The 15,499-nt window shown below is 43.9% G+C and overlaps 1 protein-coding gene across 1 annotated transcript in view; it reads left to right on the forward strand.

Moving 5' to 3' along the window:
* LOC138767392 (transient receptor potential cation channel subfamily V member 3-like) overlaps positions 1–10,706 on the forward strand; it is a 28,554-nt gene extending 17,848 nt beyond the window's left edge. Inside the window, exons 12-16 of the mRNA XM_069944891.1 lie at positions 1,716–1,782; positions 4,318–4,589; positions 7,509–7,621; positions 7,745–7,824; positions 10,588–10,706. Of these exons, the coding sequence (XP_069800992.1) occupies positions 1,716–1,782; positions 4,318–4,589; positions 7,509–7,621; positions 7,745–7,824; positions 10,588–10,706 (651 nt within the window). The remainder of the gene's footprint in view (positions 1–1,715; positions 1,783–4,317; positions 4,590–7,508; positions 7,622–7,744; positions 7,825–10,587) is intronic.
* The last annotated feature ends 4,793 nt before the right edge of the window (positions 10,707–15,499 follow it).

A 15,499-nucleotide genomic window follows, 5' to 3' on the forward strand; every position in this document is an offset into this window, starting at 1 on the left:
ACTTCTCCACAATTGTGTATTGTATACATACTGCAATGTACACTGTTAGGCTATGTTCACACTGCGTACGAATCCGTACGCAGGTCTTATGCTGTCGTACATGTGCGGCTGAAACTACAGACGTACGAAAAATCGACATGCGAGGGATGTGTACGCACCGCGAACATACGTACAGTTATGGTTCCCTAGCTTGTTTCGAAGCAATCTGAAACAGGTCATTTACTTGGAAATCTTCGCCCAGCACCCTTAAACCACACAGAACCTTTTGGATCGAAAAATCAAGTTCAATTTGGCTGAAATAAGTACTTTGTACGGGACCCCATGGAAATCCACGGCCGTGAGTTTCAACATTTCCGTCCTCAAACAATGGTCTTGTTCATTTTTCCCGGCGCAGTGTGCACTGTGCGGGCGTATATCGTATACTTTCAAGCGAACGCATCAACCTCAAAACTACGTGCGTATATTCGCGGTTCGCACTACGGGCGGATTCATACGCAGGGTGAACTTAGCCTGAAGCAGTAAAATGATAGAAAGACACCTATTTTCTACTATGTTAAAGCAAATGTACTGTCAGGTACATCGCTTGGGGTTTTATACCTTAACTGATCAGCGCCAGCGTAGGGATGCCAGTGGTGCTGGTCTTTTCAGGAGCACTGGCCTGCCGACCCCCAGTGTGCCAATCTTTTTGTCTCCAGGTCGGGCAGGTGTTCCCAAAAGGACCGTCGACTTAATCCACTGGCATCCCTGCGTCGGCACTAATCCATTAAAGTATAAAACCCAAAGAAATGTACCTGATGGTATATTCGCTTTAACTGCTAGGTTAGCCAACTCCGTTCCATCCTCTTCTATAGCCACGCCTAATGTCACACTGTGTGTAACAAACAAGGGAATGCACCACTAGTTAATTGCTTTGTGGTCTTTCATATGAACAGGCTAGCACTGGCAGGGAGATTGTCACACTGGGGGCCAGCAAGCCAGCCGCCATTGCTCTTTGCCAGGCAGTTGCTTGCAAATAAACATGCGCCGTGTGCGGCAACCAGGCCACGTTTCAAAAAGGACCACATCACCGGAATACCTGCGCCAGTCTATTCATGTGAAAAATCACAAAGCAATGTTCTAGTGGTACATTCGCTTTAAACACATTTTAGCTTCAAGTATCTCTTTTATTGGGAACCTTGTTAAAACATGGGTACCCATCAAGGGACAATACTTTCATATTTATCATATTTATCAGGGAGGGTAGTAACAAGTGCACAGGAGCCCATAGCACAACGTGCATAGTGGTCTAAATTTTCTTGTATTCTTGCAAGAAAAAAAAAGATCAGAATATTCAGCATACAGTATGTGATCCTTGATTTCAAAAGGTAGATATCAGGGCACTTTTTGTCTGCCCCATACATATTAGATCTTTGGTTAATCCTGTTCAAATTGGCAGGATAAGTTGACATTCATCATATGTGTACGGACAACTATAGTCTTGTGTTCACCAACAGCTACCCAGTATCCAGTGATGAGGACCAGAGAGCGGTAAGCACTGCAGGCAGTCCTTGGTCAACCCTTCTAAGGACATATAATACATACACTATTGGCTATGTTTCCACAATGCCTTTTTACACCAAATAACGGCAGTTGATCATGATCATTGATCATTGTTGTGGGAACATAGCCTAAATGTGCTAACCAAATGTGCTAACCAAAACATCTATGTTTTCCAGGTCATCTTGAATGATGTCTTGAAGTTTTTATTAGTGTATATTCTCTTCCTATTTGGATTCGGTGTAGGTAAGCAGCCCCATTCCTTTTTTTTATACATAAGTAGACGGTTACAGGCTTTGTAACATACATACATTTTAGTAATTTGCCAAATTGTTTGAAACATAAAACTTGGCCAAAGATTTACAGTAAGACTCAGTTTACACTTTCCTATGCAGTGGGACACAGTATAAAAGGCTGTATCAATCACGTAGGAACAGCTGACCCACACAAGCTGCTGCTGGACGCTGTACTAAATCTGTATGCAGTCCAGATGCAGAGAAGACAGTCAATGGTATAATATGAATAGATAAAGCCAGCACTCACACGATCTTTCATGCAATCGTCGTGATGCAGATGAATTTTATTTCGGCATGTGCATTAAAAGGGAGGGAGACACACAGGTGAAGGTGCACATCCTGGAAGGACTGTTTCAGGCATGTACCCTTCTTCAGGCCAGGAATACCATGGTCGTTCCAGGATGTTCACCTTCACCTGCATGTCTCCCAATATATGCCAAAATAAACTTCATCTGCATTATGACGATTGCGTGAGTGCTAGATTTATCTATTCACATTACAATATACTTTTATTTTTTATACAAGGGATGCCAATAGACAATGTTTACCACTCTGTACCTATACAGTAGAAAGCATCTGTAGTTTCCGTGGTCCGTGAATACAGCGGTCCCTCAACTTACAATGGCCTCAGAATACAATATTTTCAACATACAATGTTCCTTTTTGGACCATTTGAGACCAGACTCAACATACATTTCTATAGACAGTCAGGATTTGCTGCACATGTGAATAACTAGATGATCAACCAATGAAACTGCCCATTTTACTGGTTAATCCCCAGTATTACCTAAATGCATGCACTGGTTGGCTGTCTAGTAGTGATTCTCCAGAGTATAGTGTGATACTACATGTCCTGTTCTGCATAGAATTTTGGTCTCAACATACATTATTTTCAACATACAAAGGTCGTCCAGGAACTAATTAATATTGTATGTAGAGGGACCACTGTACTGCTCCCAGGGTATACTCCAGATGTTATGCAAGCCCATATAGTCACACAGATAACATTTCTATTATAAAGGACATTTCTACAGCTAAACATTTACATACAGTAGCATGGACATTTTGTAAGCTATTTATAATACTAAATAAACTATTTATTTTACTAAAGTAATAATATAGGACCTTACAACAGCAAGTCTCAATGGAAACTATCCTAGCTTTGTTGGGGAATTTATCTTTTCAGAATAGGGAATATATTATTTTTAGAGATGAGCGAACCGGGTTCGGGTTCGAGTCCATCCGAACCCGAACGTTCGGTATTTGATTAGTGGCGGCTGCTGAAGTTGGATAAAGCTCTAAGGTTGTCTGGAAAACGTGGATACAGCCAATGACTATATCCATGTTTTCCACATAGCCTTAGGGCTTTATCCAACTTCAGCAGCCACCACTAATCAAATGCCGAAAGTTCGGGTTCGGATGGACTCGAGCATGCTCGAGGTTCACTCATCTCTAATTATTTTTATACATAGTGCTACCTTGGTTCAAGAGTAACTTGGTTTAAGAGCATTTTGCTAGAAGAGCTCACAGTTTTTCAAAATAATAACTTGGTTTAAGAGCTCCCTGTACTGGGTAGGAGAGAACGTCGGTGTACCTGCACTCACACTCAGCTATACACACTGCTGCTATTATGTGCCTGCACTCTCACTCAGCTATACACACTGCTGCTATAATGTACTGGACGCAGACTCAGCTATACACACTGCTGCTATAATGTGCCTGCACTCACACTCAGCGATAAACACTGCTGCTATAATGTGCCTGCACTCCCACTAAGCCATTCACACTGCTGTATAGGAAAGTTTCTGTCACTGTCCTCCTGCACAGCTCTGTGATTCTCACTTCCTGATTGGTCCATGCTGAACACACTCCCTTCCCCATTACTGTCATGTGACCTCTGACAGCAGTCCTGCTTCTCTATTCTAGCCTGTTGTATTCTGCAGTTCCATCCCGTATCTACGAACTGCTGCTGTTTTTTTTCATTCTTATGCACTTACTATACATTATACTCCACATGCTGATTGCTATTGTCTACAGTAACTTATAATATGACATGTGCGATTGCAATGCGTAGCCGACAGCTGGTGAATCTGTAAATAAAAAATAAAAAACGGTATACAGTCTTCTTAAATTGTTGGAATAATAATCGGAACTGTAACACCTAATACCTGGGGAAAGGGGACAACTTTGAGTGGGATGTGGGTTGAAAGCAGACCCCTCCTACTGCCCCTGTCCTCAGGACTGTTCGGGAGTGGATGGATGAGACAAGTGGTGATCTGCCGTATGACACCAGAAGTCGAGGAGGGTATAATTTTTTACTATAGGCCTATCCTCCAGTGGCCAGCCACACTATTATTTGCTATCTTTATGGGTCATGTAGATAGTTTATTGTCGTAGTAACAACAAATAGAAACATTATAAGTTTTGTTGCAAAGTTCAGTAAAAATAAACAAAACAATGATTTTTTTTCTTTTGTCCCTTACAGCTATCGCTTCATTATTTGAACGTTGCTCTGAAGGAGATTTGTGCAGTCCTTATAACAGCTTCAGATCATCTATTGTGGAACTCTTTAAGCTCACCATAGGATTAGGAGACCTGGAGATGCAGAAGGGCTCCAGATATTCCACCCTGCATCTGCTTCTTCTGATAGTTTATGTCATATTAACATTTGTGCTTCTCCTGAATATGTTAATTGCATTAATGGGTGAAACTGTGGAAAAAATTTCCAAGGAAAGTGAAAACATCTGGAAGCTTCAGGTGGGTACAGTATATAGTATAAGTGTGGCTGCTAAGCAAGACGATACCTATAAAAGACCTCTAGTATAAAGAGATGATTAAATGATACAATTATGTAGGCCTCAAAACTTTAGCTTCGGCTGTCCAGGCATGATGGGAATTGTAATTTTGCAACAGCTGGAGAGCCAAGGTTCCCTACCCCTGTCCTGGATTATTTAGAGTGTTACTATTGATATAGACCAGGAGAACTCTAGATTAGAGGTACAATACATGGTGAAAAGTATGTGGACACTCATTTAAATGGAATGTATCACCTACATTTTCTTTTACTGATTAGAGTGAAATACTAAGAGCTGTTCTCTTAGTCTAATCTAATTCTATTTTCAGACTGTAATTTTTTTTATTTCACTTTTTTGTACATTGTTATGGGAGCTGCCATACTGCCTAGGCTGTTTTTAATGCCATTTAGTGACATGCTTTACAGCCAGGCTTATGGACGTAGACAGCAATAGACAGAAAAAAGTTCCAGCAGCATCCAATGAAATCCAATGTCTTAACTGGATTAAAGGAGTACTCTGCCCCCCCCCCAAAAAAAAACATAGACATACACAGAAAATATACTTAACACCCCACCAGTGATTGCACCGTTCGAATTTCCTGCCGGCCGCATCCCCGTTATCTTCAGCCGCCATCCTCACTTCCTGGTCCAGGTGCAGTGAATGGGAGAGAAAAGGCTGCTGGAACGGGGGCAGACAGCTTACTAACACACATTACAAAGTTATACAACTTTGTAATGTGTGTTATTTAGGCAGAAAAAGAAAACACCGCACTACCCCTTTAAGTCCATGAAACCAGTTGCAAAAAATAACATTATGTGGGAGATTTATCAAACTGGTGTAAAGAAGAAATGTCTTAGTTGCCTGTAGCAACCAATCAGATTCCACGTTTCATTCCTCACAGAGTCTTTGAAAGATGAAAGGTGGAATCTGATTGGTTGCTAGGGGCAACTAAGACAATTCTACTTTACATTAGTTTGATAAATCTCCCCCATTGTCTCCAAAGTGCTAGACATGTTTCGGACTGCGTTAGGCCTTGATCACATCATGCGTCTAGCACTTTGGAGACAATGCGTCATTTTTTTTGTAACTGGTTTTATGGGCTTAATCAAATAAAGACATTGGATTTTATCAGATGCTGCTGGAAGATTTTTCTGTTCATTTACCTAACATCCAGCTGTCTGGGGGTATGGATTCTTGCATCTCCGTTTCCAGTTTCAACACAGGAAAACTGTGTCTTATGCATGGGGAGTTAAAACGGAAAAACTTACTCTTGAACAATAGACAGAATCTTCCCCCTTGAGATGAATGTGAAACATTACTGAGCGCACTGTGACCTGTGAAGAGGTCATTCTCCTCTTTCTACTGGTGTCACATGTTGCTGCAATGCTGTACAGATCAGTTTACCGCAGCCTCCTCTTATCCCCACAGACACAACATGGAAGTCTCGGCTTAGTTTTAGCTCCAGTGGTGAAAATGTAAACTGCAAGATTTCAAGAATATTTTATAATATAGAGAGAAAAATGGAAAATTAGAAAAAAAAATTAATAAAAATAAAAAAAATATGTTTAAAGGGAACCTGTCACCCCCCTGCCGCGATGACAGGCTCCCGACCCCCCGCTACAGCCCCCTATACTCACCTGATCCCGCGGGGTCCCGCTTCTGGATCCGGTCGGGTCACGGAGATCTCAGCTGCTGCAGCCTGGCGCGCGCGCTGAGAGATTAGTCCAACACTCATAGAGAATGACGGAAAGTCCAGTGCTCCGAGCGGATCCAGAAGCGGGATCAGGTGAGTATAGGGTGCTGTAGCGGGGGTTCGGGAGCCTGTCACCCCGGCATGGGGGTGACAGGTTCCCTTTAACATAAAAACATTAAAGGACAACTCCGGCGAAATTTTTTTTTTGGTTATTTAACACACATTACAAAGTTATATAACTTTGTAATGTGGTTAAATACCCGGTCTGGCCCCCTTCCCCCACTTTCCGACCCCCGACCCCCCACCCCGGAAGTTAAAGAATGTATACATTACCTATTACGGTCGTCACGGTCCTCTTCTCTGGTGTCGGGTGACGTCAGAGCCGGGGGGTGGTCCGGGTCTTCTTCCTCTTTGGCGTCTTCATTGAGAGTGAATGGGAGAGAAAAGGCTGCTGGTGCACATGCGCACCAGAAGCCTTTTCATTGGCTGGAGCGCATCACATGGCTTCCAGCTTGCTCAGCCCTGATTGGCTGAGCTTGCTGGAAGCCATGTGATGCGCTCCAGCCAATGAAAAGGCTGCCGGTGCGCAAGCGCACTGGCAGCCTTTTCTCTATCATGGACCCGGAAGCAAGAGACATCGCTGGACGGCGGAGGCAGGTGACGGTGAGGCAGACGGCGGGCGAATGGAGTGGCGATCCTCACCGGAGGGATGGTGAGTATGGTGTCTGTGTGTGTCTGTGTTTTTTTTTTTTTGGGGGGGTCTCGCCGGAGTTGTCCTTTAAGGGTGCGTTCACACCTACAGGATCTGCAGCAGATCTGCAGCAGATTTGATGCTGTGTTCAGTTATTTAAAGGAAATCTGCTGCAGAAAATCAGCTGCAGATCCTGTAGGTGTGAACGCACCATTAAACAATAAGTAATTTTCTGATTACACATTCCTTTTTAAGTCATGTGACCTGTTTATGAAAATATGCATAGCATCATCTCAATATTTTTGGTATAGTCACTAATGGCTTTATTCACAGTCCCACGATGCAGCACCTTGATAACTGGGTGCGTCTTCTACCCCAGTAAGAACTATGGCCCCTGTCCCATTTGAGCTTGAGGAATGGTTTCGTTTTGGAGGCAGAAAATTTTTGGGTCGAAGCAAGATGTCATTAGTCATCCAATCACTTTCTTTTTTTTCCAGAGAGCAAGAACTATATTGGGATTTGAAAAAAGATTACGATTTTATTATAGAGATATCTTCAAGCTTGGTGAACAGTGCAAATTCTCTGAAAATGACGTCAGATTATGTTTAAGGTAACACAAAGAGTTGTAGAAATAATGCAATTGTTACATGCATATTTTTTCCTGAAAAAAAGATAGATAGATACTGTAATATATGTGAGTGTAATATATGTATCTTTTTTATTTTATTTCCAGAATTAACACAGTTAAATGGACTGAATGGCACAATCAAGTCACCTGTGCAAGTGAAGATGATGGACTCTCACAGTCAAAAGGTTTGTCAAGTGCTTTAACTTTTATTGGGGCTATGTTCACACTTCATTTTTGAGCCACAATTTTACAGCTCAAAAAATGTCTGTAGTTGGGATATAATTTTCTAGTTTACAGTTGGCAAAAATATGACTGAAAAAACATGCCAAGGACTTTTATGGCTGCAAAAAAATATTGCTGTAAAATTAATAGGTGTGGGACAATACAGCTGTTTTCCAGCTCAATAGAGCCTTATGAAAAATGGTAGTTTTTTATCTGTAAAATAGCTATTTAATGGTTAAAAATATGGGTAAAATAAGATTGTGTAAACATATCACCATGGTGTGTTTGGTTAAAGGGTTTAGTTAGGGGTTACCATGATTGTTTAAAATATTATTGTAATGACTGGTGTGGTGGATCCACTGAACCGCTGCTAGCAATGGCGTAAGCCTCAGGGAACGGAGTCTAAGGGAACGCTGGTCTTCACCAGAGCCTGTCACAAGATTTGCTGTGACAGGCCATGCCTAGGTCGCTACCCCTGGCTTGGCTTGCTAGCGGAAGCGGGCAAGGTGCAGCTGAAGAAACATATGCAGGACAACATGCAGGTACACAGCAGGACTCAGGCAGGACTCACAGATCGGAACCAGGAGACAAAGGCAGATGTCACAGGCAGGAACCACGAGCAGGAACCACAAGCAGGAATCGCAGGCAGGAAAAGCTGGGACTGCAAGCAGAGGATAAGCATGCGGAGGCTCCAACAAGGGAGCTAAGCAAGGGGCTGTAATTTATAGCCCCAAGACTGCGGGCACGCTGTCCCTTAAATTTATGCAGAGCCAGCGTGCGCTTGCCCTTGGGCACAGGGACGCACGCGTCGGCCTGAGGATGCGAGTTGAGGAGGCGGCCCTGAACAGGGAGCAGGGAAGAGAGATCTGCAGGAAGACTAAGGGTACTATTAGATGGGCCGATAGGGGCCCGATAACAACTGCCTATTACACGGCCCGATAATCGTTTAACAAGGGCTGCAAGGACATTGTTACCAATGTCCTTGCAGCCCTTGCTTAAACTGTATACTTTACCTATCCACGCTCCAGGGCTGCTCCCGCGGTCCGCTTCTCCCCGCGCTCTAGCTTCAGAGCGGCCTGTCAGCTAACAGGCCGCTCAGCCAATCACAGGCCGCGGCGGTCCCGGCCTGTGATTGGCTGAGTGGCCTGTCAGCTGACAGGCCGCTCTGAAGCTAGAGCAAGCGGGAAACGGGGATTGGTAATGTAGATTGTCAGTCGCGCACCGCTATTACACGAAGCGGTGCGGGGTCGGCGCCCGACAATTATAGGTTCTAACCTATATCAACGATCAGCCGATGACAACGATCATTGGCTGATCATTGTCTATATTACACGGAGCGATTATCGTTCCCTGTAATAGTACCCTAAGAGGCTCGGGACAATGTGGCTGCAGAGAGAGGTACATGCCGCAGGGCCGATTCTGGGGTTTCTGCCGCCTGAAGCAAACCTCAGGCGGCCGCCCCGAGTGATGGCTGGCATCCCCCCCATCCCCCTAACCCCCTGCCAACCAACCCCCCACCCCCCCTGCCGCTCACCTGTCCCACGCCGCAGCCGGCCCGCGCTCTCCGCTGTCTCCACATCCCGTCAGGTCCTGCGACGTCACCCTGCAGCTGTCCCAGACCTCCAGGCTGTGGAGAGTGAGTGGGGTGATCGGGTCGCGCGGGGCGGCCCCGCGCGACCCGATCACCCCAGCGCGTCCCCCACCGACCCCAGGCACTCACCACAGCCTGGAGGTCCGTGACAGCTGCAGGGTGACATCGCGGGACCTGACGGGATGTGGAGAGCGCGGGCGACGGGACAGGTGAGCGGCCGCTGTCATTTTTGTTAAGTGATACTTAACAAAAATGACAGCAGGGGGGACATAATGCCGCCCCCTGCAGGACCGCAAAATCTGGCGCCTGAGGCGGAAGGCTCATTCCGCCTCATGGCAGAAGCGGGCCTGACATGCCATGAATGCAGACGTAACAATTATAACATATAAGTACTAAGACCATTACATACCCAAATTAATATTTGTAATTCTGGAGCCAAGAAAACTTTTTTTTTAAGCTGCAGGATGATACAGCCATGTGACCTCTAGTAGTTAAGGCGTGACTGTCAAATAAATTAATTATTGACATTAAATTTTAAAGATTGTACTAGGTCTCACTTCTTAGACCTGCTGAAACCATGAGATATAGATGTATAAAGTGTCTAGCAGCTGTGCTTCACTACTTGGTCTGCCACAAAATCTGACTCATTTGCTTCTATAGACTATAATGCAGCAAATCAGTTGGATCTTATTGACAGCCGGGGAGTGAATGGCAGACACTTTACCCCGCTGTATCTTTATCACAAGTAAAATAAGGAATGTTGTCAGATACTACAGAGCTATAGGCACATGGATAACACATTGTTATGGCGGCCTATCTCCACACAATGGTTGCGTCACGTGTCTAACCACATAGATGCTGCAGTAACAATCTACCAGTCTTTGTTTTCACACCTCTGCACTCCCTACTACACAGTTCTTTTTCATTTACAGCATGTACGGTCCCAGGTGGTTTCCCCCAAAACAGAGGGAAAATGTGTGAAATATGGTTATTTTCTGTAATTATATGGCATATTTGCATTGCTATATTGTGTTTTTTTCACAGCTGACTATTAAAGTATATATAATGTATAATATAAATATCTCCATATACACTGTATATATAATTAGTATTTTTTTTATTTTTTTTTATGAAGGATCCATCTGCTCCAGTTTAAGTTCTATTGATGATGAAGTGTTTATATCGAAACCAAACGAACATGCTATAATCCAGTTGGAAAATGAGGAGGATCTATCCCTGGAAACAGCACTTTAAGGAAAAGCATGTATAAGGATAAGGATGTGGAGCGGGTTTATTACATCATCATTCAAGAAGACAAAAAATGTCACCACATCACTCAACTCATTGCAATTCATATTCTTTCCTGCAGTAATAAAGAACTTGCAAAGTCATGGCAGATTTTTTGCCCATAATGGGTAAACACAACTCATTGTACTGCCCTAAACTGGACCAGTTGGCTAATAGGTGCAATGAAAAAATACAGTGAATAGTTCTGGAGAAGACATCCATAGGGTCAGCACTCTTGACTCCTGTGAGACCATGGTCATGGAACATGCAACTGCTCCCACTATTTCAAGGGATCATACATCTCCAATCCCTGGGAAACAGCAGTATTTCAAGGAGTTGATGGCACCATTTTTTTTTCTGACTATGTCCACATGCACCTATTAGGGAGTAGTATGGACCTATAGGCCCTGGGTTGTTACCCAAAGTTACAGTTGCCCCATCAGGCTGTGATTATATTGACCACCACCTTATATACTATTATTTTTATTTCTTAATAAACAGAGCAGTGTATGCTTATTAAGCTTGTATGAATCAATTGACTGCCCCCATATTAAGGTGTTTGCATGTGGCGGCAACCATAACCCCATGTGGTTACCAATAGCTGTGCAATATTGCAGATAATCCTAGCAATACCATGCTACTATAGGTGAAGACATGGAGGTGTGGTTTTAGCTGCATTCAGGATTAGAAATGTGGAAACACTGCCTCAAAGTGTCACTGTCGTTTTAACTGCCAAAATCTATATCAACAGTGGATGTGATATAAAGCAGGTTTGCAATTTAAATTCATTATTATAATTTTTTTTAGTTATCATGGAAAACACGGCACTTCCTGTTTTCTGACTTTTTTTTAAATCAAAAAACAGGAAACATTTAAAAAACAGGAAGTCCAGTGTTTCCCAGGCCATCTGAGCGATCACAGAGAGAAGGCAATCATGTGATTGACGGACACATTGAGCCGTGACTCTCTGTACTGGCTCGAATTCCTGTGTTAAGTCTGTTTTTTTAAAACTAGTACAAGTCAGAAAATCTGCCTTCAGGAGACTGGACCTGGATTTCTGGTAAGTTCGGCTTTGTTTTACAGCATGATGATAACAACAAAAAAATAATAATGAATATATGTTGCAAACTTGCTTTATATCACATCTACTGTTAATTTAGATTTTGAAAGTTATAATTATAGTGACACTTTAAGCTTGTCAGAAGCTAACACGTGGCAATAATGACCACAGCTACAACATGCATTCCTCAACTGCAGGTGGCACCAGGAATTGCCACTTTAAACAGTTTTAAGTGTGGTGCCCAAGGAAGATGGGTGGAGTAGTCCAGGGCAGCTGTGATAGTAGTCCCTCTGGCAAAGTCTGTACTGTAATCCCAGATAGCTTTGAGGCTGGCCCTCTATATCCCATGTACAACCACTTGTAGGAGTTGTTTGGGGGGGGGGGAGGCAAAAGAGACAATTGAGACAAACAGGTAACTGGCAAACAGGGGTAATCTTTACTGAAGTCCAGAGACAAAAAGTTAAATGTTGGTAAAAGAGTCCTTGCACAGCTAAGTTCCTCTTCTGACTAGATGATTCCCTCTCTTGGAGTGGGATTTGGATATTAGAGATGAATTCCCTCTCAGCGGGGACTGGAGATAGCTTTGGGAAAAACTTCCTGAAATGCCACCTGATGTTGTGATTGCTGCAACCAACTGCTGGGTCAGGTTAAGCTTTAGCAACTGGAACTGGAAATAGATTTAATGGCCAAGCCAGGGTTTGCTTACTTGCTTGCAGTGGACTTATGTTGTAGACAGTGAGACTTAACTAGGCCTAAACCTTCTTTCCTCATGTAGCCAAGTAGACACACAACTCCTACTTTTCTGGTCTAATCAGGCCCCCACTCAACCTTTACAAGTGTAGCTACCGGTGATGGCAGTAAAGAGCGATATATAAACCCATGCAAATCCTTAATGACAAAAGAAGTTTATACTATGGTAGCTTGGGCAGAAGTACCGGGGAACTGCCCAAGTTCAGGTACAGCCCACAATTATCAGTAAACACCAAGTGCTGTTGGCAACTACTAGTGCTCGCAATTTACTGGAAAGCCTGGAAATCAGATCCTTTGTTCACTAGACTGTTTCCAGGTCTTCCAAAAACCAAAGTGGTCAACTTTAAAAAAAAGTCTTCTAGGGACACATGATAGGCATTGATATGGTATGGTTTACGACCTTTAGCTAGAAGGCTCTGACTGCAGAGTCTCCTCTTCTGAGACAAACTCATCTCAGCAGTGACAGCCTGCTCAGCCAACCACTGACTGAGACGGGAGAGCCCTATGGCCAGTGATTGGCTGAGTGGGCTGTCACTCCTGAGACGACCGCAACAGGACACCTGAGGAGTGCGAAAAGGTAAGCATTATCTCTTTATTGTTTTCTGTATACCAGCAGTAATATATCAAAAGTTACCTATTGCAGGATAACCCCTTTAAGGTAGGGGGATAGCCCATAATTCAGACTCCAGATCAGCCCCCTTCTATCTCTCTTCAGCAGCTACAGGAACCACTTTGCATATAGTCCTAACAATAGCCAACACTATTACAATGTGTGTGGCAGTACCCAGAGCCAGAGAAAAGCTATAGCTTCTGAGGAGGAATCCAGATCCCAAGAGGGATGAATGGCTAAATGACAGCCAATTATTGTAAGTAATTATCCATAAACCTCTATGGAGGGTGGCCACTATCTCTTCTCCAGGAATGATATGTTATATGTGGTGCAACCCGGTGTGAGGCTTGACCGGTCACTTGCTAGATGGTGAAGTGGGACTCCACTGCAGTGGTGGTTGGTTGGGATATAGCTCAGCCAGGTGTTAGATTGGGCACACAGGTATAGTGGTACACTTGTTTTTATTTTAGGGAGGCTGGCTATACCCTTTCCCCTGTGGTCGGTGACCTGCCAGGCGGTGAGAGGGTCCCTTGGGCGATTATCACGGTGGTCCGGAGAAGAGTTGTGACCCACCCAGACTATCGGTACCGCCACCCACAGAAAGGGGAGATGACCCAAGGAAGATGCAATTACTGTGTCGGTTTTTAAGCAATAATCACCGAGTCCCGTTACAATAAAAAAAACTCTTCTTTACTTCAAAAATACTTGATACAGTAGTATACAATAGACTTCTGACTTGATAATAAACTTTGGACTTGACTGACAAGACTTGTGCTGAGAGCTTGAGAGATAGAATAGTCGTGCTGGCTTGGTTGCATGCGGAGAAGTAGAGTAAGTTCAGAGAAGTAGAGAGGAGGATGTCGAGAGAGTCCCAACCCAATGTAGAACTGTGCTCTGCTGTAACTTTAGAAGTAGAATAAGTAGAAGACTTGAGAGTAGAGAGAATACTTGTGCCCATGTTTTGACTTCTTTGGTCTTTACACCATCTATTGCCCACCAGTGTCGGGCGACCCATCCTAGAGGGTGGCACAAGCCCCAGACCTTGTTACCTGGGTTGAGCAGAGTGGCCAAGGTTTCCTGGTTACATCCAGGGCCGTATTTACCACTAGGCACCCGTGGTCCGGTGCCTAGGGCAGCACCTTGCAGTGGGGCAGCACCAGGGAGCAGGGGGACAGAAAAAACTATTTTTTTGTTTTTATTTTTTTAGTTTTCCTCCTCCCGTTCAGACTTGCCAATAAATCTGGTGTCTTTTCCAGGGGGGTGGGGGGTATGGTGGTATTGGTCAGGTCTGGTATCGCTAATTGGTGCGTGTAGATATTTCGTCTTCATATTTAGTGACTAGGGCAACAGCAGCTGTTAATACGGCCCTGGTTACACCCGTGCTGCAAGATAGTGTATGTAGGCTTCTAGCAACTTTGCTCTATCCGGATCAGTTCCTCGTTCTTCAGGATACTGTCCTGCACCTTTACACTTGTTCATGGCGTGGGCTGGGATGATCCCTGACTTGTCCACTCTAAGTGTGTCTAACACTGCATAGTGTGTAGAAGTGTTACCTTCAAGAATGAGTGTCCTTGTCTCCCATGTGTGTAGGTTCACTACCACACCTCAGACTACACTGGAGTTTGGCTCTAGCAGGGGACCTAGCATAAGCCAGGGCCCAACATGACTGCTGTAGGGACCATTCTGGTTTGCGTCCTCCTTGTACAGGAACCAGACTAAGACTCCCTAACACTTCCTCTCCCCATGTGACTACCTTCTACAGGGTATGTAATACCTGCTGTGAGTGGGTGAGAAGAGAGTGCAGAGAAAGAAGGAGAAAAGGGATAGGTAGAGAAGAGAAAAGAGCTCTCATTGGTGCGCAAATCACAAACAACAATAACCCCTTGAGTACTACAGCTGTGCAATACTTAAGTATACAATGCACATATTAGTGACATCTAGTGGCAAAACTTAGGTATGACTACATCAACTCTTAGAGTACAGGCTTTTGCGAAGGGTGTATACACTAGCAACACCCGTGATGGGACACCACATATAAATGTAAAAAGTTATTTTAATCCTCACTTGTTTGTACACACATGTGCAGTATGTGTACAGTATATTTATACACAGTAGGTGTGACACCCTGCTTGTGCCCAGCATGTTCTTGAACCCTACAGAGGACAAGCTAGGAGACATTCTTTTCTGTTTACAGAAACATTATGGATGAATCATGGATGCATGGAGTCTATAGCTGTGTTGTATATGGGAAGGTAGAGTCCTTTCTGGAAGCCTGGGACGTGACATAATGAAAACACAGAAAAGAATGTTATATTTCCACCCTGTCCCTGCCAGGGAATG

Source organism: Dendropsophus ebraccatus, chromosome 11, assembly GCF_027789765.1.
Source record: "Dendropsophus ebraccatus isolate aDenEbr1 chromosome 11, aDenEbr1.pat, whole genome shotgun sequence".
NCBI classification, from domain to species: Eukaryota; Metazoa; Chordata; class Amphibia; order Anura; family Hylidae; genus Dendropsophus; species Dendropsophus ebraccatus.